Below are 23490 nucleotides of genomic sequence, written 5' to 3'. Positions count from 1 at the left end.
GGCATGACGCAGGGCCTTGTAAGCCACGGTAGGAGATTTGTGTTTTATCCTAAATGCAATGAGAAGCCACTGAAGGCTGTCAGAGTAAATGTGGTACTCGTGTTAGTACTATCAAATTTGTGACAGACCCTAAGAAAGACTTCTTTGATTGTTTATTCAGCCATATATACAATAAATGATTAAAGGGCACGCACCATCACACTGATGGAGGAATGTCTAAGGCAAAGACCTTCCTCAGAGCTTGTAATCCAGAAGAGATTAGCTATAATGATTGAATCGAGTAATGTAATTTATTCCTTCAACGGACATATACTTCACGCCTAATCTATCCCAAACCCAGTGCTAGGTGCCGGTTGTTGCTCTTGAAGAATCACACACAACACATGGGTCACGGGAGAGGCACAGACCTACTCAAAAATTTTTCACTAGGTTAGAATCATTTTCAGCTGTGATATCTGTAAGGCCTCTTTTTAAAAAATTTATTTTTAAATGTGTGTGTTTATTTATTTATTTAGAAAGTGCAAGCAGGGGCAGAGAGAGAGAGGGAAAGGGAATCCCAAGCAGGCTAGGGGCTGTCAGTGGGGAGCTCGGGGCTCAATCCCACAAACCACAAGATCATGACCTGAGGGGAAATCAAGTCTGACATTTAACCGACTGAGCCACTCAGGTGCCCCTGTAAGGCCTTTATAAAACACCTATTCAGGGGCGCCTGGGTGGCTTAGTCGGTTAAGCGTCCGACTTTCGCTTAGGTCATGATCTCGCGGTTCGTGGGTTCGAGCCCCGCGTCAGGCTCTGTGCTGACTGCCAGCTCAGAGCTTGGAGCCTGTTTCGGTCTGTGACTCCCTCTCTCTCTGACCCTCCCCTGCTCACGCTGTCTCTCTCTCTCCTAGAAATAAATAAAACATTAAAAAAAAAACCTATTCAATCATTAAATCAATAAACGCCTAGTGGACATCTGTTCTGTACTAGGACCTATGCTAGCTAGTTGAAATCAGGACCTTAGAGTTCCATAAGAGACATAACCCCCCAAATCTATTAAAATATTAGCTGTTAGAATAGCAGGCTTCCTATAGATCAGCATTGAGGGAGGCTAATTCAATTGGGGGGGGGGGGGGGCACGTTCCGAAAAAGGCATAGCTCCACTTTTCTAATTTTGTCCCTCCTCCCCTCTATCATGATTTTAAGCTGCTGCCTTTCTTCTTGTCCCTACATTTCCCCTTCCCATCCCAGCAGATTCCTTTTTCTTTGGCTCTCTTGGCATCCTTTAAAAAGCCCAATGTATCCATGATTTAAGCCTACCTTCTTTATACTGGTGTGGGATCTCAGACAATTAGTTAACTTCCCTGAGTCCCAGTTTTCCATTTGCACAATGAAGGGATCGGATAATATCTAAAGTTTGTGATTTATTCCAGCCAAGGTGATATTCACACCCCTGCACACTGCGCTCTGCAAAGCCTTTTCTTTCTTTGCACGGCTGCACGCATCCCTGCACCCCCACCCCCGTGCCACCTGGCAAACATCAAGGCGGCTCAAATATCCCCCGGCAAGTCTCCCCTGCTTATACACACACCACACACAGCATTTTAATCTGTCCTTCCTCTACCCTACCACTACCTCATCAGTGACCACAGAATGAAAGGGACAAGGAAGACAGACTTGACTTTGAATTGTGACCACTAACTCCACCTCTTGAGCCTCAGTTTCTCACTTGTAACCAGGGGGGAAATACACTAAAAATCGCACGTTTAATCAATTTATGGGGATTAAAAACAAAACAATGTATGTCACGTGCTTGGCACCTAGGAAGTGCTCAATAAATAGCGACTATACCACACCTCCTGGGAGGCCTCAGCGTACTGAATTATGAATTCCTTATTCAGTCTGCCGCGCTAGACTGCGCGCTGCCTGAGGGCATCCCTTCCGCAGCCGTGCAGTGTGGGCGCAAACTAGCGGGGCTGACAGGCGCCGAGGCAGGGCACCAGACAGGCCCGGGCCGGAGGGATGCGGCTCCAATTCCCGGGGGGAAGGCGAAGCCGGCGGAACCCACCTCCCGGAAGTGACGCCACGGGGCGAGAGGCGCCGGAGCAGAGGCCTGCCGGAGCGGGGCGCGCGCAGCATGGCGGAAGCGGAAGGGAGTTCGCCGCTCCTGTTGCCGCCGCCGCCACCCCCGCCCGGGATGGCGGAAGTGGAGGCGCCGACGGCGGCCGAGACGGACAAGAAGCATTTCAGCGGTTCGGCCAGCAGCGCCATGGACGTGGACCGGAGCCGCTTCCCATACTGCGTGGTGTGGACGCCCATCCCGGTGCTCACGTGAGTCTACTCCCGGCGCCCACCCGGGGGCGGGGAGAGTCGGCCGGCCCCGGGCCAGCCTCCGGTTCCGACCCCCTACAAGCCCTTCCCTAGGGTCCGGCCCGCACCCCTCGCCCCTTGCGCGGTGCCAGTTTGTGCGGACGAATGGGACACGCTCCTCGCCCTCGTTACACCTGGTCTAGTCAGGGAGAAAGACAGTTGTAGACTCGCGGGAAAGGTTCTGTGGCTGGGAAGCTCAGGACCTGTGGGCGTACAGAAGAGGGGCCCCTTACCTGGTCTAAGGAGACATATCCATTCATTCACTGCTTTATTCATTCATGGAGCAAATGCTTGCTGATCACTTCCTGTACGCCAGAAGACAGAGTGTGGCTGGGACCACACCGCCTCCTGGGATGTCAACATTGAAAAGGCCCCCAGAAATCTGGGAGTCCAACCTGTCTCATAGATGATGAGGCTGGAGACCACATACCATTTTGGTTCCAAGNGGGGCTGGTTTGCTGTCCTATTTCAGCCTTGACAGTTGATGAAAACCACACAAAACCTCACAGTGCTGGACACCCGATCAAACTCTTTCACACCCATTTTCTCTGAATTTCACAGTCACTTTCTAAGGTGGGAATTTCTCAGGTGATGAAACTGGGCTCCTTCTGCCCCATTAAAGTTCTCGATCATGTTCACATGCCACTAAGCAAGGGCATCCCGAACTCAGTCTTCTGACTCCATAACATGCTCTGTTTTAACTACCCCTCACCTGATGAGAGAAATTTGTTTCCTCCATCATCATAAAGAGCCAAGCGGTGGTGTGGAGAAGGGATCGTTTTTTGGCTTTATATGTTGCTGATCCAAAAATGACTTTAATTCCTGTACCACGTTAGAATACATGACTTGCTTTGTGTTTTCAAATGCTTATGCATTTGTTTAAAGCATTCAAGTCGGAATCCTTTAAAAATAAAAACTTTAAGAAAGTATGTTCATTCATTCATTGTGCTTGTAACACATTTGTTAAGTGACTCCTTTGTGCTTATAGTAGTTCTAAGTGATAAAGATTTGAAGTGACAGATAAAGCAGATATGGTGCTTGCTGTCGTGGAGTTTAAATCATGGTGGAAGGAGATAGACAGTAAACAAGCTAATAAGAGAACTTCTGATAATGATTAATGCTATGAAGAAAATAAAACATTAACATGAGAATAACTGGAAGGGATAGTCAGGGAATATGTCAGGTTTGCGAAAAACCTGTTTTGTTTTCTTAAGATCTCTTTGGTTTTTCTGTGTTCTCAGAAACACATTCAAGGAGTCCTCTGGTCTCCAGAGAACTGATAGCAACATAAGGTGGAGGCACCATGATCCCCGGTCATCTGGGCCAGAAGCAGCTCACACCACCTTTTTATTCACATCTGTATGCGTGTGTTCATAAGATAAATAAGCCATAGTTTCCCTCTTGGACCTCCAGCAGGACGGTAAGAGAGAGATGACCTAACCATTGTAGTGCATCATGATGATTGCTGACCTAGAGTTCAGAGCTAGGAATAGATGTGGCACAAGGAACTGTCATGTGTCTTTGGAATGGGGATCAGAAAGGAGGCAACTGAATCCAAAGATGTGTCCACCCCCTCAGAGATAATTGTGCATGAAAAGCCAGATGATAGCTACTGCTACCAACAAAAGCAGCTAAGATTGATACAAACTCTGTTCTCGGCTCTATTCTAAACATTTCATATTCATTATTGCATTCAGTCCTTACATCAACCTAATGAAAATAGACACTGTCATCCCCATTTTATAGATGAGAAAATAAAAGGCTTAGAAGCTAGTATGGGGCTTTTTCCACTGAGACAGTCTACCTTATCAGGTAGAACCCTCTAGAGTCAATAACTGATCCATCCTCTCTCCACCCATCCATCCCTTCTTCCTTCCTCCCTTCCTTCCTTCCTTCCTTCCTCCTTCCTCCCTCCCTCCCTCCTTCCCATAATTATTGAGGGTCTGTTACGTACTAGGTCTAAGTAGACGATAGTCCATAAAGCAGCCTTACCGCTTGCCTTCATGGAGCTTCCAGACTGACAACTACTTGGAGAGTTGTGTCTCCAGCCTCTACTCTGATCCCAGGCACAGCTATGGTATGTGGGGTACTGGTCAAACCCAGACCTCCCCAACCAGATGAAAGGAATTGGCTGAAAGGATTGAGGGGCTGAGATCAGGGGCTGAGAAACCAGAGGAGCTACTTTCCCATAATTCCGAGTGTCCATCCTGTGGCCATGGTGGCTCTTCAGCAACTTACTCTATGCCAGTCCAGCCAATTAGATAGGTGTTTATCAAACACTTCATGGTAACAACATTGAGCAACTACCAAACGCAAGGAAGTTTGTTAAGCACTTTGCAAGTATAGCCTATTTAATCCTCACAGCAATAGCCCCACATTGAGGTAATTATTACTCCCCACCTCTGACAAAGTTGGGAATGAGTAACTTGCCCAAAACAAAGACGCAACCCAGCTCTGCTTTCAGAGCCTGACTCCACTCTTAAATGCAGGACAGTGATTTATTCATCATTTACCAGTCAGTGAATTCATAGCTCCAGCTGCATGCCTGGCACTGCTCTGGGGACTATAATAAATAAGAAAATCCTTGCTGTCTTGGAGCTTCTGTATACGTGGGGAGAGAGAGACAGTAACCATGTACGTAAACAAGATAATTTCGGGTAGCAGCAGATACTGTGAAGAAATTGAAGCAGAGGAATGAGATCCGGGGTGGTATATGGCTGCGCTAGAAGCCATGGCCAGGGAAGACCTCCCCAGTTGATGGTTAAGCTGAGGCCTACATGATGAGAGGCAGCCAGCTCTGTGAAGATCTAGAGGAAGAGTGTTCCAGATGGAGGCAAATGCACAAAGAGCATTGAGGTGGGAGGACTTGGTGTGTTTGAGGAACCAGAAGCAGACAGTAGCTAGAAAGAGGAGTGAGGTTATTTCAAGGGATGAGCAGGGCGAAACTGTTGGATGGAGTCATAAGTGTATATTAAGTGTAATAGGAACCACTAACGGGTGTTAAGCAAGGGAATGGTGGAACCTGAATCATGTTCTCAAGAGATCCCTCATGGATGGCTGCACCATCGTTCCAGATGCCCGGGCCACACACCTGGGGAGACCTCTGTCCTGTCGGTCAGAAAACTGCCCAGTGCGCCTTTTAAGGATCTTTGGAACCCATCTGTTTCTCACCTCACTACCACCAGTACTCTAGTCAGCGTCACCATCCCCTCTTGCCAGTATTCCAGAATAGCCTCTGACCTGGCCAACCTTCCTTCCACTCTTGTACCCTCACATTCTCCAGACATATGCAGCACTTGGCCGCTTTGGAGTTCGGCTTTCCAGCTGTTGACATCCTGTCATTGCACAGGCCAGGGTTAAAAGTCACGTGCTCCGTGAAGGTTCCTTGTCCGCTAACAATCGCTTCCTTGAGCCGCACCCCTCCAGGTTCGGCCTCCACCTCCCTACCAAGGCGCAGCTTTGAAACCAGCACTTGGCCACTGGCCCTGTAATGAGTCCTTTGTCCGCCCCCCCCCCGTGAGTCCTTAAACTGGATCAGTCTGTCTGTCCAGCACTGAGGGCCTGGAGTGCCAAGGGTCTCACACTGCAGACAGTTCAGGGGTTCCTATATGCTTTGCATATCGGGGTCCAACTGAGATTTGGTTTTTAAAAACTTTGAACCTTAAGACTCCCTGGAATATACCATGCTTTTATCTGTATCTCTATCATTCCACCTTCGGTTCCTTCGTCATTTCCTCAGAGCAGCCTTCTCTAAACCTAACCCCCTGCCCCAAACATGCACACAGATTAGTTTAAATGCCTCCCCCTTGCTTTTTTTTTAAGCTGTTTTACTGAGATACAACATACACCATAAAGGGGACAAATCTTAAGTACATGGCTCAATGAATTTTTGCATATACTCTTGTCACCCAGATCAAGATAGAGAGCATTTCCAGGACCCAAAGGGCTCTCTTGTGCCAGTTAATTCTGCCACAGAACCCTTCTTTTGCCCTCTGGCACCATAATTTACCTTTTCTTGTAGTTCATATAAACAGAATATTATACATGTCCCTTTTTTTTTTAATTTTAACTTTTTTTTTTTAGTATTGTATAAGCTTTTATTTAATATTTTAATTTTTTTTTTTTTAATTTAGAGAGAGAGAGTTGTGTGAGCAGGGGAGGGGCAGAGAGAGACTCCCAAGCAGGCTTCAACTGTCAGCGCAGAGCCCGACACAGGGCTCAAACTCACAAACTGCTAGATCATGCCTGAGCCAAAACCGAGAGTTGGACACCCAACTAACTGAGCCACCCCTTCTACATGTACTTTTGTGTAAGGTTCCTTTCACTGCCTGATGCCTGTGCGACTGTGTGTTGTGTGTAAAAGTCTGTTCTTTTTTCACTATTACATACTATTTCATTTTATGACTATACCCTAACTTACTTATTTTAGTATTGTTAGACATTTGGATTATTTCTAGTTGTTTTGTTTTGTTTTGTTTTGTTTTGTTTAATCAACTTTATTAGGGCACCTGGGTGGCTTAGTTGGTTAAGTGTCTGACTTTGGCTCCGGTCATGATTTCATGGTTCGTGGATTCAAGCCCCACATTGGACCCTCTGCTGTCAGCATAGTGCCTGCTTCAGATCCTCTCTCCCCTTCTCTCCCTGCCCCTGCCCCACTTGAGCTCTCTCTGTCTCTCTCAGAATAAATAAATAAACTGAAAAAAAAATCAACTTTATTGGAGGAAGTATGGAGGGAGATGAGTTAAACAGGTGATGGGGACTAAGGAGGGCACTTGTGGTGAGCACCGGCTGTTGTATGTAAGTGATGGATCACTGAATCCCTCTCCTGAAGCTATGTTAACTAGCTGGAATTTAAATAAAAACTTGAGAGAGGGGAATCAACTTTATTGAGGTATAATTTATACACAATAAACTACATACATTCCAAGTGTGCGGTTCAGTGAGTTTTGACAGATGTTTCCAGCGAGTTTGAATGAAGGTGCTATGAGTGTTCGTGTGCATGGCATTGGTGGACATAAGCATTTGTTTCTATTGGGTGTATGCTCTCAAGTGGGATTGTTGAGGGGTGCCTGGGGGGCTCAGTCGTTTAAGCATCCGACTTCGGCTCAGGTCATGATCTCGCATTTCCTGGGTTCAAACCCTGCATTGGGCTCTGTGCTGACAGCTCAGAGCCTGGAGTCTGCTTCCAATTCTGTGTCTCCCTCCTGCTCTGCCCCTCCCCCACTTGTGCCCTGTCTTTCTCTGTCCCTCAAAAAATGAATAAACGTTAAAAAAAATTTTTTTGAAATGGGATTGCTGAGGCATAGCCTGATTGCCAGTATTTGAAGGCAGTAGAAATGACTTAGCCTACCCCCTTCCACCCTCCAGCCATGGAGAAGAGCTCCAGTGGCTCCCCGCCCCCACCAAACTCCACATGACTGTCCTTTGGTTTCTGCCATTCTGTGGCACACAGTGGTGTTCCATCGTGCTGTTCATTTGCACTGCCCCTCTTTTCTTGCTTCCCCAGTCCCTCTGGCCACCCTAATTGGCACTTATCATACAAAATTATATTCACATAGTCTCACACTAGTAGGAGTGTCCCCAATGTCTGTCTAACTAGCTGGAAGACCCCCTAAGCCCTGTCCCTTCCCTGTCCTGTTTTCACAGGTGGTTTTTCCCCATCATCGGCCACATGGGTATCTGTACATCCACAGGAGTCATTCGGGACTTTGCAGGCCCCTACTTTGTCTCGGTGAGTTCCCACTCTGCCTCCCTCTGGTGGGTTCCAAGACTTAAGTGGAAGGCTGGCCTGTCTTGCCTGAGGCAGCTTTCCTGTCTCCCCAAGGCCCAGGAGAATGCAGGCACCATATCATCCTGGCCCTGGCCCTGGCCCTCTGCTCTTCACAGTGTTTGACCCCTCTCCCCCTTCTCTTGCCTCCAGGACAGGCCAGGAGGGCAGTGTGGCCAGAAGGATTCTTAAGTAACTGACCCAGTCCTTTGCCCACCCCTGGGGTACCAAGACATGGGTAGGGGTTAGAGGCAAGAGTGGAGAGTCAGATCATCCAGGAACCACATCTCTGGACCTTCAGAAGGTGGGAGTCACAAGGTGGGGGCACAGGGGAGGCTGACATGGTTCCCTGGGTGTGGCCATGGAGAAGAGGGGGTGGGGCTTATAGAATGAACCAGCTCTGTTCTTAGGTCTGTTCCCTGGGGGTGTGCCCGAGACGGGACCCGTGGGCTTGCTCCAGGTGAGCCGGCCGCGTCCTGCCTGTTGCCGGGTTGCAGCTTCATCTCCACTAGAGGCTGGAGCGAAGAGATGTGGTGGTACCAGCCTGTTTATATCACTAGTTGTTGTGATCATCTTAACATGACATAGGTCTTTACTCGTATATTTTTATAATAATTGATCTTTGATCAGTGCTGTCAGCTGGTCTTCCTGATTCTGAACCCAGAATCTGTCCCCGAGTAACTCCTGTACCCGGATCTCCTGTGGCAGTTCTAGGACTTGAGTAAAATATGTCACTCCTAGGAAGCCTCTCAAGCCCCCTTCCGAGCCCCCCGTCACACTCTGAGTGCAGGCAGTCAGGCTGCCACTGTGTGGGCCACCACTGTCGGGTCAGGAGCTCAGAGGGGTTGTCATTTTTAGCACGAAGGAAACTGCCTCCCCGTGACCAGTCAGAGGTTGGCCAGAGAACTGGGAGCAAATGAGGGCCAGAGAAGGTGAGAGAGTTTCCTGGGTGCCACACAGAGCGGCAGTTGTGGCAGCCCCTCCAGGTCTTTGGCTTTTGTGCTCTCCTGCCGCAATGCTGTCTTCTCACAGGACAGCTGCTGCTGGCACTTGAGCTGCTGTGGCAGCCCCAGAGCAGGCCCGGCCCCGCGTCTGCCCACCTGCCATGCCCCCTCGCAGTCCCTGCGCTCCCACCACTGACCAGCTCTGTCTGCCAGGCTCGATGCGGGTTCTCCACTGACTTCTGCTCTTGTCCCTCAACAGGAAGACAACATGGCCTTTGGGAAGCCTGCCAAGTAAGTGATGGGCACCCATGTGATGAGCCCTAGGGCCAGGCTCCTCCTGCGTGGAGCAGTGGGGCAGGCCCTCTGAGACACAGCGGGACCCAGCACCCTGAGGAGGGGGTGAGGGGAAGGGGAGCTGGGCCCCACCAGAGCATACAGCCCGTGCCAGGCATCTTCCTGCACCCATTCCTGGCTGAGTCCTTGACCCACCCACCATCTAGACTGTCTCAGCTCTGCTAGGTCACATTCAGCTCCATTGGAAGGATGAGGAAAGACCAGGGCCTAGTCAAGATCACATAGGAAGTAACAGAGCTGAGATTCACACCCAGGTGTCCTATTCCAAAATCTAGATTCTTCTGCCCCTCAGGAGTAAACAAGCCATTTTAGGTGTAAGGGGTGCTGTTTGGAACTCGGCTAGAAAGTTCCTGTTAGAGAAGATAAAAGTAGTTAGGTCCTCTAGGAGCCGTTGCTATATTTTGCTTGGGATTTTTTATCTTCGTTTTTTTTCTTTTTTCTTATCTTTTTTTTAAGTAATCTCTATACCCAATGTGGGGCTTGAACGCACGACCCTCCAGATCAAGAGTCACAGGCTCCACCAACTGAGCCAGCTCCCTTCATTTTCTCTGTCTTGGGGGCCCACCTCAGCTCTGGGCCTGGTGACAGCGCCTCAGTCAGTATGCTCAGAACAGGCCCTGTGGTCTGAGGCCGCCCTGGTTGGTCAGGCCCCAGGGAGGAATTGGTATCCCACACAGCAGAGGCAGCCTGGAAGTGGCTCCTTGACCCCTGCTTGCTTCCTCACGCAGGTGGAAATGTTGGCCAGGGACCTCTGTGCTGGATGTCTGCTGCAAGGCTGCTATTTGAGGTCAATTTTCAGGGTTCCAGACAGGAGCCTCCAAGCAGCCCCAGTCCATGCCCTGCCTCTAGGCTCCTCCGCCAGGCCATTACCCCACATAGCCGCCAGAGGGCACCCTGCCCTCCCAGCACTTCCTGACTGGAGACCCTCTGGGCACTCCCTTGCTTGGAACAGCCGTTCTCACTCAGCTTGAGGTCTTCGAGCTTTTAGCTCTACAGACTCTTCTCCCACACACCCCAGTATTGCATTTGAGGGAGGGAGGGACTAGGAGAGTGCTGCTTGTGAGTAAACTCAGGGTGACGTTCAAGTCCCCCAAGACACAGCCCCACCTGCATCTCCCGACTCAGGTTCCAGTGTCCCATCACTCTGTTCCTCCCTCTGAATCCTCCCAGCCACTTAATTCCTGGGGCACTTGTGTGCCTCTCCCTCTGTTCATGCTCCTCCCTCTGCCTAGAATGCCCATTTCCCCTTCTGTGCATGGTTAACGCCTCTTCCTTCAAACTAGACTCAGATGTCACCCTGGAAGCCCCAACATGAGCTAGTCCATATCTTCCCCAGGGTCCACATGGCACTGGGCATGTCACACTGGGTTACACTTGTCCACTGTGTGGCTCTTTCCCTGGACTTGCCTCACCCCTACAGCCCTGCACGAGCAGGGGTCAGGGAACATTTGTGAAGCCGAGTGACCATAAAAGAGGTGAGCCCGTGCCCAGAACTCCCTCTCTCCTCCCAGGTACTGGAAGTTGGACCCCGCTCAGGTCTATGCTAGTGGGCCCAATGCCTGGGACACCGCTGTGCACGACGCCTCTGAGGAGTACAAGCACCGCATGGTAGGTGAGCTGCTCCTCAGGCGGGAGCCAGGGTGGCAAGTCCCCACAGCCCAGCCTGACCCAACCCTTCCTGCGTCTCTAGCACAGTCTCTGCTGTGACAACTGCCACTCGCATGTGGCGTTGGCCTTGAACCTGATGCGCTATAACAACAGCACCAACTGGAACATGGTGACGCTCTGCTTCTTCTGTCTGCTCTATGGGAAGTACGTCAGGTGAGCTGTCCGCCTACCGCTCCCCAGCTCTGCTGGGGCTGCTCTCTCCCAAGGACCCCAGCAGGGTCATTGTGGAGTCCTGCAGCCAACAGGGGCAGAGCAGATGCTGGTTGGAGCCATGACATTTCTAGAACTGAACTCCTGGTGGAGAGGAAGGTAACTCTGCTGAAGTTCACCTCCACCTGGGTCCACCTGTGAGATCTCAGCCAACTGCCTTGGCCTCTCTAAGCTGTAGCCACCCCTGATAAAATGGAGACCATGATTCTGGCTCCTTGGAGAGGCTGTGAGCCCACAGAGCCTTGTGAGCCCACAGAGCCTGTTCAGGTTAGGTAAACAGGGAGCAAAGGAGGGTGTGCTAACTGCCCCAAGGATCCCTTCCCACCGTCCCTCATCAGAGCCAAGGTTCTGGGCAGGTGGGCCTCAGTGGTGGCCTCGGAGGATCTTTGAAGCCACAGCCTGACAAACTGTAAGGTCAAAGGCAGTTTTCCAGTTCACAGGTAAAGGGAGCTCAGAGAGGTCGAGTGACTCACCCACTTGGGAGGCAGCACTCACCCTGGCTAACCCAGCTGCCTCTCTGAGCTTTCCTGTAGCTGTACTCAAAATTAAGAGCTTCTGAAAAGGAGACACTTAGGGACCATAACTGTGGTCACACAGAGACTGAGGCAGAGTCCTGGTTGAACCCAGAGCCCTGACTCCCAATCCCTCAGCTCCAGCCACAGCATTATGCTAACTGTTGGCAATCCCTCCCTTCCCAGTGCACCTCGTTATGAGGGCTGCGGGCAGAGGGCAGCCTGGCTTCCACGCCGAGACCGAAGACATCCCTAGAGAGGGGTGGTTGTGGGTGGAGCAGTGAGGCCCAGAGATGGTAGACGAGCCTGCCCAGCCAGGTGTCAGATGTCTGCCGGGAGCCCGGAGCAGCCCCTGCTCAGGGCTGTGATTGGTGGTCCTGCGTAGTCGGTGCCGAGCCGGGCTGGGCCCGTTCCCTTACCCGACCAAGTTTGGGGGTGAAGTCGTGGTTCCAGGAGCTTCCTCAGCGGCAGCAGCCCCGTCTGCGTCTGGGCACACGGGGCTCTGTGATTGCGCCCGCTCATTGGGCCCTTCCCATCCCAATTCTCCTCCTCTCTCAGTGTCGGGGCCTTCGTGAAGACCTGGCTGCCCTTCGTCCTTCTCCTGGGCATCATCCTCACTGTCAGCCTCGTCTTCAACCTTCGGTGATGGCTGCCTCATGGCCTGGAACCCACCAGACTCCCGAGGAGGCAGTCGCCACCCCTTTTGGTTCCAGATCCTTTCTCTTCACCCCAGAAGGCAGGGATGGGTTTGCTGGCCTTTGACTGAGGGGTCTGGGCTGGATGGGGTGGAATAAGGGCTGAAGACGAGCATGGGGCAGGGGGGTGGGGGGGAATTTGCTTGTTGTGTCTCACTGGTCACTAAGAAGCTCCCTGTCCCCTCCTTCCCAGGCCTGTGACCCCCGCCCTTGAGGCACCCTCTTTGTTCATCTGTGGGAAAAGCCTTAGCTTCCCTCTGTAGTGTTGCTCCTGCCACTGCCTGCAGGGCTCCCGCTGCCTCAGCCCAGTGCCCGGTGGGGAGGGGAGCATTGGGACCACCGGACAAAGCAGCACAGGGGCCAGGGCTGGATTTGGAGCACAGCTGCCTGCCAGAGCTCTGGTCCCAGGGTGGGTGGAGGACACTGAGAAATCTTCATAAGCTAAGCTGCTCTGGGACCTAGACTACTAGCCTCTAGAATGGTCTGGTAGGGCTGGGTGGGCCCCCAATCAGATGTCTGCCAGAAGCTGCACCGGGGCAGGCTGCGCCCTGTCTTCTGGTGTCCTCCAGCCCATGCAGCCCCCGCTTCCTCCTCTCCCTGGGCTTTCCAGCACTCGAGCCCACCTCCCCCTGCAGTTTGGGGCCTGGGCTCCGCCAGCCAGCCTAAAGAGGTCGCGTGATGCTGACATGTCCAGAGCGACCCCCCTGTAGACCAGAGCAGTGTAAACAGAGCTGGGCTTCGGCCCCAGGTATGGGCCTCGCGTTGGTGAGGGCGCCCGGGGTGTGGGGGGCCATCCGAGCAGCCAGTGCCATCGGAGCAGGGGGGAGCCGTCATCCCACCTGCCACAGCTCCTGTATCTTCAAGTTGTAGAAAGGCGCGTGCTGCCCCTCGCCCCCACTGCACGGACCCTTGCGCGGGGCCCCCTGGGCAGGGCAATAAAGAGTTTGACTCCAGACTCCAAGGTGTCTTGTCCTTGTTTTCTCCCTCCAGTGACCCCTCGCCCCTCCCGCTCACTTCCCCCTGCTGTCCTGCCCCCTGGAGACGGGTGTGGTTGCCAGGCCGTGGCGGCGTGCTTGTCCAGCGCGCACCTCACACAGAGCTGACCGGGACGTCCGCTGCCCTCAGGTGCCTCCTGCCCTGGGCCGGGCCTGTGGGAGCCGTGCGCCCTTCCGGACCCACCATCCCAGAGCTTTCTCCTCCGTGCAAACAAGCACCGAAGCCCTCCCACATTCCCTGCTGGGAAGGCCTGGCAGCAGCGTTGGCAGGTGGGGCTGTGCAGACCGGCGCCCTGTGTGACCGGGGGTACACAGTTGGGGAGTGGCCCCGGCCCCGGCCCCTACCGTAGCCATCGGTCATGTTGCCAGATTCCTCGCGCTGACCCCCAGCAATCAGGTCACCGCCCTACTCCATGGCACCCCCACTTCTCAGGCCCCTCCCTCCACACACCCTGCTCTCCCACGGCAGCACCTGCCATTTCTGTTCCTTTGCTTTCCTCCTATTTAAAGGATGGCCCTCTTTGCCCAAGGCTTGGCTTAAAAGCCACTTCCTTAGTGACGCCTTTCCTAACCTCGCTCTATGTCTTCTATCATCTTAGTTGAACTAGCAAAGGATTTGGCCTCTGAATCCTGAGGGTCTTTTGTGTTCATCAGGAGGAGGGCCTTGAGAGCAGCTCTAGCTGCAGGCCCCCGGGTTCCTGGAGGCCTCTGTCCGCTCATCCCGGCCCCTGCAGGGCTGGGGTTCCTTCAGGGCAAGACAGAGCCGCCCCCTCCCCATTTCAGAGCAATTCTCAGAGCTCCGTTTTGCAGGTTGGGATCCATCTGAGAGTGGGGGGTCGGGGGGAGCGTTTCTGTACGGAGGACACCCACAGCAAAATGGATAGTAAAAAGTCATAAGGCCTGCTCCAGCCCAGCAGAACTTTAAATTAGCTGGGGGGGTGGGCATTAAATAAATAAGCAAGCCAGCCTTGGGGAAACAGGATATAAAGAGCCATAAAAATCAGCAACAGTTATTGAGTGCTTACTGTGTGCTAGGCATTGGAATAAAGTATCGTTTATCCTCACCACAGCCCAGTGAGGTCAGTGCTATGGTCCCCATTTTACAGATGAAGAAATAAGCACAGAGAGGTAAAGTGATTTGCTCAAGGGCACAGAGGTAGGAGAGTGGAACGGTGTTTAAGCTCAGTAGCCTGGTTCCAGAGCCACCCCACGAGGTGTCCTGGCTGGAGCACAAGGGGTAAAGCTGGGAGGGGCTGTTCTCCAAAGGGCCGGGTACCGTGATCAAAAAGAAGGGAAAATGGAGCAAAGGGACACTCCTTACAGCGGTCCCCTGAGATGGCTGCTGTCATTGCCCTTGCTTTATAAAGGCACAGAGTGAGGCTTAAAGAGATTGTCATTGATCCAAGTCCACTGGGGACCGTGTGGCAGAGCCAGAAGTTTAAGCCAGACCCACTGGCCTCCAGGCCTCTGCCTCTTCACCGTGAGAGTTGCCCAGTCTAAGCGCAGAGCACAGCATGGAGGCGTAGGGAGCCCTGGAGAGGCAGCAGCGGGTCATGGGAAGACCATTCCTGTAGCTGAGGACTAGGGCACGCCAGCAGACCGGGTTGTAGAAGGGACAGGAAGCAGAGTCTTTGGGGAGGGCCCTAAGGATGTGGGAGACCAGGACATCAAAGTGGGGGTCTGGGGGTCAGGCTGAGGAGTAGGCCAACCCAAGAGTTAGTCAAAGTGTCTAAGGGAGGCTTGTCAGGTTGGGAGCACATTTGTGACCCGACCAGAGGGTCACCCTCATTGTCTGCCAGCACCCTCCAAAGGTGAGGAATGACATAAAAGTGGGGTGCTAAGTGGGTCCTCTGACAACCATGTGTACAGAGCTAGAGGGGCTGAATGGAGGCCAGGAGGCAGGAAGGAGGAGGGTTCCAGAAGAGGCCGGGCTGGTACTGACCCCTGAGAGGGGACCAGGGATGGGGGATGGATGGAGACAGGGGCAGTCTGGGAACTGGCAGCAAGCAGCAGGAGGCCGGGGGCTGTTTGCAGCAGTGGAAACTTGGAAGTAAGATTTGAGGGGTGGGGGTGGGGTGTGGATACAGAGTCAGGGGACAAAGCAGCTTGGCTGTGGCCAGCGCTTCCCAGGAGGCACATGTGGACATGGAGGAGCAGGGGTTGTGGAAATGGACTGGGTCGGAGAGGGGACACCCAGTACCTACCACGTGCCCACTTGTGCCAGGCGCCTCCTGTCCCTTGGAATAGACTCTTCCCACTTCTGCCCAGTGTGCATGCGAGGAAATCGCAGCTCGCCATGTTTGAGACCTGCCTAAGGTCGTGAAGTGGCAGAGCAAGCCCTCTCCACTCAGGTCCTCTGACTGCAGTCTGCAACCTCCACGACCCTGCTTCTTAGGAAGGTCTCTGACATTGCTTTCAAAGCAAGTTCCTCAGCAATTCAGCAGGCAGGGTGGGGGCGCCACCCATTCCACGGATGAGGCAACCAAGGCGCTGAGGGGTTGGTGCCTGCTCTGCTGGACAGGAGTTAACAGAATAAGCCAGCCGCGGAGCTGGGGCCAAGCCACAGACACCCCCCTGCCCACCAAACCGGCTCTGGGTTTTCTGGAAGTCACGGCTTGGCTGCACTCCCGGGGTGCCGAGAGTCCAGGCCCGGTTTTGCACCAGGCCCTGCTGAGAAGGTGAGAAGGTGTTTCCTCCTCCTCCTCCTGGGGCAGCCGCTCTGGTTGCTGATTGAGTCAGCCTTAGTCCCTCGCTGCTCTTCTCCTGAAGTTCAGCCCTGAAACTCGGCTGCCAGGGGAGCCCAAGTCGCCTTACGAAGGTGTCTGATCCATACTGGACCCCTCCAGGTAACATACCTCAGGGCCAGGGTTCTCTGCCAGTGTCCCCTCGGGTAGGCACTGCCACCTGGTATCCTGGGTACCCCCTGGGGCCTCGGGTGTGGGAGGAGGTGGAAGAGGGTCTGGGACTGGCACATATTGACCAACGGGTCTGTCCCATAGGGTTGAAGCAGAGTAGAGGAGGACCGGACACTTGATTCTGCCTCTAGAAGGAGAAGGAGCTGCAGGGAGGGGGGTTGGCTGCTGGGGACTCTAGGCTCAGACCTGCAGGACTAGGGCAGGGTCGGTTCCGCAGAACATCGCCCACCTCCATACTCAATCACACATACCTGGTGGTCCCTGGGGACACCAGAGCACACGCCACAACACAGCCTAGTCACACATACAGCATAGGAGGAAATACACACACGGCACATACACCACACAACGCTGTCACCGGAAAGTTACTGAACATACCACACAGGCAGCAGTCACCCACGCCGCATCACATTGTGACATGATGCACGGACACACATGCATTGATACAATATTCACGCCCACAAAATAAACAGCCTCCTAGATCCCACAGTATGCAGACTCTCACAAGGGCACAGCGTAACACAGACCTCAGCACGGCCCTTGCACACACCATGCCACGGAAGAGCCCTGAGCCGTGCGTTTGCAACACCTAGCACTTTGAACACAGCAGACGTTCAGGAAGTATTGTTAATGCTGGGCACATGGGCATTCACAGTGTTCTATGTGGTGCTCGATATAGACATTCGGGAAGCCCAAGCCCCCGGGTGAGGGTGGGGCAGCACACCGCAGAGGGCTCCCTCGGGCTTGACTCAGCTGGGAGGGCACAAGCCAGGACCTGCCACATGCCCTGGTGTGGGAGGGGCCGGCAGGGGCGGCAGGGGGAGGAGAGGCTGCCAGCGGGTCACGCCATGCCTCTGCCCTGCCCATGGCCCCGTCGTGGGCCCCTTGCCATGTTCACATGCCCCCCTGAGCTCGGCAAATGTTTTCCTTCCAGAGTCACCACGGTACCAAGAGCGGCTCTGCCGAACTTGGCCTCCACCACCTGGACCCTAGCCAGGCCCTGGGTCAAGGGAAGGGGGAGAACCTGTGTGACCCAGAGCAGTGGGGCTCAGGGGCTCCGGGAAGAGGGATGGTAGCAGGGGCATCCCTGGCTGGGGACCTCTGTGGGAGTGGGTGCAGTGGTTACCTCAGAGGGGAGGAAGTGGGGGTGTCGGCTGGGGAGGAGGTTGCCTCAGACAGGAAGACCAAATGGGCCAGGGCAGAGTGGAGGTGAAGGGTGGAGGGAGGGAACCCATATTGGGAGTTTCCCAAGGCAGGAGGGTGATCAGGTGTGTGTGTGTGTGTGTGTGTGTGTGTGTGCATTCTCCATGTGTGTGCATTCTCCATGTGTGTGCAGGTATATTTCTGCATTCAATTAATCAAACTTTTTTTTTTAATGTTTTTATTTCTGAGAGAGAGAAAGAGAGAGAGAGAGAGCAGGTGAGAGTCAGAGAGAGGGAGATACAGAATCTGAAGCAGGTTCCAGGCTCTGAGCTAAGTGTCAGCACAGAGCCCGACGCAGGGCTCGAACCCACGAACCGTGAGATCATGACCTGAGCCGAAGTCAGGCGCTTAACCAACTGAGCCACCCAGGCGCCCCTCAATTAATCAAACTTTTACCAGCCATCTGCTGTGTGCAACATATGGGCTTTGGGGGTGAGGCCCTGTCCCTGTCTTCAAGGAGCTCACAATGCAGTTGGTGGAGGGGCAATGTTTGTGCAAAGGTCGGTGTGATTTGTGTGCATCTCGGGTCATGTTTTGTCCGCAGGGTTATTGTACGTTCTGTGGGTCCTTGTGTGCAGGTGTAAGAATATGTCAGGTACAGGGGCACCAGGGTGATTCAGTCAGTTAAGCGTCTGACTTCGGCTCAGGTCATGATCTTGTGGTCTGTGAATTCGAGCCCCACATCAGGCTCTGTGCTGATAGCTCAGAGCCTGGAGCCTGCTTCAGATTCTGTGTCTCCCTCTCTCTGTGCCCCTCCCCTGCTGCCACTCTTCCCCCCCACCAAAGTAAATAAACATAAAAATGTAAAAAAATTTAAGAATCTGTTAGGTACATGTCTGGTCTGGGCATGGGTCTGGGCCTATGACTGCATAGCATCCTTTGTGGAAGAACCGGTGTGCACTTGCCTGTCTACACAGGTATCAGTGTGGCCATGTGACCAGGTGTACATCTCCCTGTGGGTAGCTGTGTCTTCAGTGTCAGTGTGTGTGCATGACTCTACACATCTTCAAGTGTGTCCATGAGTGTATTCATGAGCCAGTGTACGCACATGTCGTGGGGGTGCCTCATGCCACCTTGACCTCAGCCTTCCTGGAGTTGTATGCTGCCCACCAGTTAGGCATATATTTGAACAGAAAAGGGCAGTCGGGCACCTGGGTGGCTCATTCAGTTAAGCATCTGACTCTCGATCTCAGTTCAGCTCTTGATCTCAGGGTCGTGAGTTCAAGCCTGGCGTTGGGCTCCTCTCTGGGCATGAAGCCTATTTTAAAAAAGAAAAAAGAAAGGGCCGTCAGCTCCAGGAGGTGCCCCCTATTTGGGCAGGGCTTTGACCTAACCTCTGGTCTGCCCCCAGGGAGCCACGTGTGCCCAGCTGGGGCAGTGCCCCAGCTGATGCCCCAGAGGGGTCACCCATCTCCAGAGGGGCTCTGGACCCTGCCCTGCCTCCTCATGGCGCACGAGCCAGAGCCTGAGACTGATGGACTGTTGGACCTCAGCTTCCTGACAGAGGAGGAGCAGGAAGCCATTGCCGATGTCCTGAAGCGAGATGCCCACCTGCGCCAGTTGGAGGAGGGCCGGGTCAGGTGAGGCAGGGCAGGGGAGCCCAGGAGGAAGGGGCCTCAGGCTCTGGGAGGCTCAGGTGCGCCCTGCCACCCCCCAGTGTGCGTCCTGCCGGATACCTGCGTAGTTCTTGTGTTTGCCCGTTGGCTGCCTCCTCCCTTAACCAGCTCAGCTCATCACCCCTCAAGGTGGCTGCACCAGCTCCCTTACCGGCCTCCCTGCCTCCAGGCTTGCCGTCTCTGAGCGCCCGGTCGTGCTGCGCCTGGAGCTCCCCGGATCTGTTCTCAGTACCCCCTACAGAAACCTCCTGTGTTTCCTCAGCACCTCGTGTCAGGGCCAAGGTCCTGAGTGTGGTCCGCAAAGCGCCCCCTCCTGCGATTAGCCCCTGCTAGTGAGCCTCCCCGATCTCATCCTCCACCAGCAACCCCCACCCCTGACACATACACAAATTGTCCACTACAGCCACCCAAGTGCTTAACAGTCCCTGAACACACCCTTCACTCCTGTGCTGTCCCTTCTTCCTGGAAGAAAGAGCACAGTGGCAGAGAAGCCTGGGACTTACAAGTAGTGTTTGGGGACACACAGACCCCTCTTAGCCATGTAACCTTGGGCAGCTCACCTGACCTCCCCAGCAACACTCACCCCATCTGTAAAATGGACCTAAGGACCACTACCTCGTAGATTTGGAGGAGGGATTATGCACAATAGACATGTAATGAACGATAATGATTCTCCTCCTCTGCCTGGAGAACTCCAATTTGTCCTTTAAGAAGCAATTCAAGGGGCGCCTGGGTGGCTTAGTCGGTTAAGCGTCCGACTTTCGCTTAGGTCATGATCTCACGGTTCGTGGGTTCGAGCCCCGCGTCGGGCTATGTGCTGACCGCCAGCTCAGAGCCTGGAGCCTGTTTCAGTCTGTGACTCCCTCTTTCTCTGACCCTCCCCTGCTCACGCTGTCTCTCTGTCTCTCTCCTAGAAATAAATAAAAATATTTAAAAAAAAAAAAGCAATTCAAAGGGCACCTCCTGTGGGAAGCCCTCCTAGATTCCCACAGGCAAAGCTGGCCCTTCTCACATCCATCATGGCACCTACCTCATTAGAGTGGACTTATCTACTCTGGGTCCAGTCTCCCCACCAACCAGGGCTCCTTGATCCAGAGTAGGGATCGAATCTGATTTGCTGTTGCGTCCCTGGGTCCAGGTCCTGGGCCCGGCACAGAGTGCATGGCAGGAATGCAGGTTGGGTGACTGCCATCCCCTCCCTCATCCTCCAGCAAGCTCCGGGCCTCGCTGGCAGACCCTGGGCAGCTGAAGATCCTGACAGGAGACTGGTTCCAGGAAGCACGCTCACAGCGACACCACCATGCCCACCTCGGCTCTGACCTTGTCCGAGCCTCCATCCGCAGAAAGAAGAGCTCCAGGGGTGAGAGGAGCCCCCCAGGGTCGGGCTGGCTGCACACAGCCCAGGGCACTGGGTGTACACGGACAGGAAGAGAGGGCCCCTGGTGCTGGGTGTCTCTGGGTGGGCACCACCCCTCCATGAGCAGGAGGTGAGTGAGCATCTTCAAAGGCCACACTTCCCGAGACTGAGGCTCACAGCACTTCTCACCCAGGCACAGGGGACCGGGCTCCAGGCAGCGACAGAGAGGCTGAGGCTGCGGCTGCGGAGGAAGAAACTGAAGAGGAGCTGGAGCCCAGGTCGGGGGCCGGGGGGGATGACAGGGAGGGGAGGGGTGCCTACCAGTCCCCTGAGGCCTATCCCCTGACAGCCCCCTCTCCCTTCTAGGCTCCCCATGGACAAGGCCCCCCAAGAGATGCTCAGCAAGGCTGCGGTGAGTAGCGGGTGACTGAACGGGCTGATGAATGCGCCTACGAGGCCCCGAAGCAGAGGTGGGATGTGAGAACCAGGAGATCCTGGTCTGGGCCGCTGTCATCCTCCTCCGTCCAATGGACTTGCCCTCTAAGGGAATCTCAGAATCCGGCTATTAGAGGTGGTGGGGGACTGAGCCGGGCGAGGTCCAGGACTCAGATGCTACTCACTGTCTGTCTGCCGCCAGTGGGACCCTGGGAGTCAGGCCGGGCAGGCCCTGACCTGTGAGGGGGTGTGAAGTACAGGCCCAACTGGTCCTGCAGCTGCTTGCCGGCCCTGCCTGGAGGGCTGTGCTAAATCTATCTGGAGTAGCCAGCTGGAGCGTCTGGCCTCTGACCCCATTGTGACCTTTGACCCCCTTGTCACCAGACCCCCACTGTGACCTCTACCCCTTGCTTCTTTCAGGAAGCTAATTTTCCCTCACCATATGTCCCCCTAAAGGCTTCAGATCATGAGGAAGAGGCCCAGGCCCAGGAAGGTGAGGGGGAGGGTGTGTACTGGGAAGTAAAGAGGTTTTGGGGAGCAGGGTCTAAGTGACCCCAACCACCTGTTGCTATCTGTCTCTCTCCTGTCTCGTGTGTGTGTGTGTGTGTGTGTGTGTGTGTGTGTGTGTGTGTGTGTGTATCTATGTGGTCTCCATGGGCGTCCCGCAGCAGCACTGGGGCCTGAATCTGCGGGTCACCGGGCTTGCACACCAGTCCTTCCAAATTCGCTCAGGGGCGGGCAGGAGAGGGCCACGCTCAGCAGCTGGTGTCCCTTCCCAGCCCCGGGCTCAGAGGACCCGCAGGTCTACCCGGAGAAGGCGGACCCGGAGCCCGGGCCACGGCCGCGGGGAGAGAAACCACCGCCTCCCGCAGTCCAGGTAGGCGGGAACGGCCCGCGGCTGCTCCCAAGACCCGGAGTGGATTTCGGGCGGGAGTGCCCCTGCCCTAGGCTCTGAGCCGTCGGGGCGGGGCTGGGAAAGAGCGGGGCGCGCGGTCACTTGCCCTGTCCCCAGACCCAGGCGGCGCCTCAGATCCTGGAGAACGGGGAGGAGGCTCCGGGGCTCGGCCCCTCACTCGACCGCATGCTCAGCAGCAGCTCCTCGGTGTCCAGCCTCAACTCCTCCACGGTGAGGGGTGAGGGCGAGGGCCTGGACGCGGGACACCGGGGGCGGGGGGTGGGGAGCTTCCGTCCGTAGCCCCGGCCTGGCCCCTCCCGCGCTCCCCCTGCCTGCACCGTCCCCCTGACCTCCACCCTCGTCCGCAGCTGAGCGGCAGCCAGCTGAGCCTGTCCGGGGAGGCTGAGGCGGGCGCGGTGCAGGTGCGCGGCTCTGTGCACTTCGCGCTGCGCTACGAGCCGGGCACCGCCGAGCTGCGCGTGCACGTGATCCAGTGTCAGGGCCTGGCGGCCGCGCGACGCCGCCGCTCGGACCCGTGAGTGCCCTCACCGCCCCACCCCACCATTCTTCTTGACCTCCGTCTCCTCGGCTTCAAAATGGGAGCATCAACGTCCATGGGAGGCGTGGGTTTTGAGTGAGAGAATTGGGAAGCGCGGCCCGGGAAGCTGTGCTCCCAGCTGGGGATGGGGAGTTGCCCTCGGAGGGGTAGGCGCTGGAAGGGCCCCCCGGCTCAGCTCCGGTCCTCCCCTCCCCTCCCCTCCCCCCGCCTCAGCTACGTCAAAAGCTACCTCCTCCCGGATAAGCAGAGCAAGCGCAAGACGGCGGTGAAGAAACGGAATCTGAACCCGGTCTTCAATGAGACTCTGCGGGTGAGGCTGCGATGGCCAGGCGGCCCCCCATTAATGAACCGGACGCTCCTTCCTGCGGGGGCCGGGTGGCAGGGGCAGCCATAGTAGGGTCGTTGCAGGTCGCTCCTATCCTGTTCTGCGGGAGAAGAGCGGGGAGGCCCTCCGTCCATGCGCTCTCCGGTGGGTCTAGTGGTGGGCATGGCGCTAGTCCAGACCCCCACTTAACGCCCTTCGGGGTTCCCCGGATTCCCTCGTGCAAGGAGCGCGGTAGGGCAAGGGCCTGCACCCGTGCAGCGCTGAGCCACGGCCGGCGGCGGTGGCCACTAAAGCGCACCTCCTCCCTGTCCCCAGTACTCCGTCCCGCAGGCCGAGCTCCGGGGCCGCGTGCTGAGCCTGTCCGTGTGGCACCGCGAAAGCCTGGGTCGCAACATCTTTCTGGGCGAAGTCGAAGTGCCCCTGGACACGTGGGACTGGGCCTCCGAGTCCACCTGGCTCCCCCTGCAGTCCCGGGTGAGGCAGCTGGCCCGCGTGGGGAGGTCTCCCGCCTGCACCCCACCGAGCTTTCCTCCAGCGCCCCCCAGCCTCCGCCTTCGGCCTCCTCTCCCCTCGGGGCTACCTTTCTCTCTACCCAACTGCCCCCTTCGAGGGCCTGGCCCCCCGACGGCCTGCTGGGTGCACCCCGTCGGTGTGGAGACTCCACGCCCTTGCGGCCCCTTCGGCCCGCCAC

The 23490-nt window shown here is 55.2% G+C and overlaps 2 protein-coding genes across 3 annotated transcripts in view; both read left to right on the top strand.

The window, feature by feature from the left end:
* Positions 1-2093: 2093 nt before the first annotated feature.
* Positions 2094-13454, top strand: TMEM222 (transmembrane protein 222). Its single transcript, XM_077775843.1, has 6 exons — positions 2094-2310; positions 7996-8080; positions 9320-9351; positions 10926-11022; positions 11105-11235; positions 12363-13454. Exons 1-6 carry the CDS (start codon positions 2117-2119, stop codon positions 12448-12450), a joined length of 627 nt encoding a protein of 208 aa, XP_077631969.1. The 5' UTR covers positions 2094-2116; the 3' UTR covers positions 12451-13454.
* Positions 13455-16213: 2759 nt separating this feature from the next.
* SYTL1 (synaptotagmin like 1) overlaps positions 16214-23490 on the top strand; it is a 9096-nt gene continuing 1819 nt past the window's right edge. Inside the window, exons 1-11 of one of the 2 annotated variants that reach the window (XM_077775647.1) lie at positions 16214-16340; positions 18964-19192; positions 20440-20588; positions 20779-20863; positions 20952-20997; positions 21477-21513; positions 21800-21897; positions 22033-22146; positions 22284-22450; positions 22688-22784; positions 23115-23273. In XM_077775647.1, coding sequence (XP_077631773.1) covers positions 19002-19192; positions 20440-20588; positions 20779-20863; positions 20952-20997; positions 21477-21513; positions 21800-21897; positions 22033-22146; positions 22284-22450; positions 22688-22784; positions 23115-23273 — 1143 coding nt within the window. In that variant the 5' untranslated portion in view covers positions 16214-16340; positions 18964-19001. Of the gene's footprint in view, positions 16341-18963; positions 19193-20439; positions 20589-20778; positions 20864-20951; positions 20998-21440; positions 21514-21799; positions 21898-22032; positions 22147-22283; positions 22451-22687; positions 22785-23114; positions 23274-23490 lie in introns of both variants that reach the window. The other variant, XM_077775646.1, reaches the window with a different exon arrangement.

This window comes from Crocuta crocuta, unplaced genomic scaffold (assembly GCF_008692635.1).
Source record: "Crocuta crocuta isolate KB4526 unplaced genomic scaffold, BGI_CrCroc_1.0 scaffold127, whole genome shotgun sequence".
Lineage (NCBI taxonomy): Eukaryota > Metazoa > Chordata > Mammalia > Carnivora > Hyaenidae > Crocuta > Crocuta crocuta.
The sequence above is the reverse complement of the archived record's forward strand: the minus strand, read 5'-3'. Positions and strand labels throughout refer to the sequence as shown.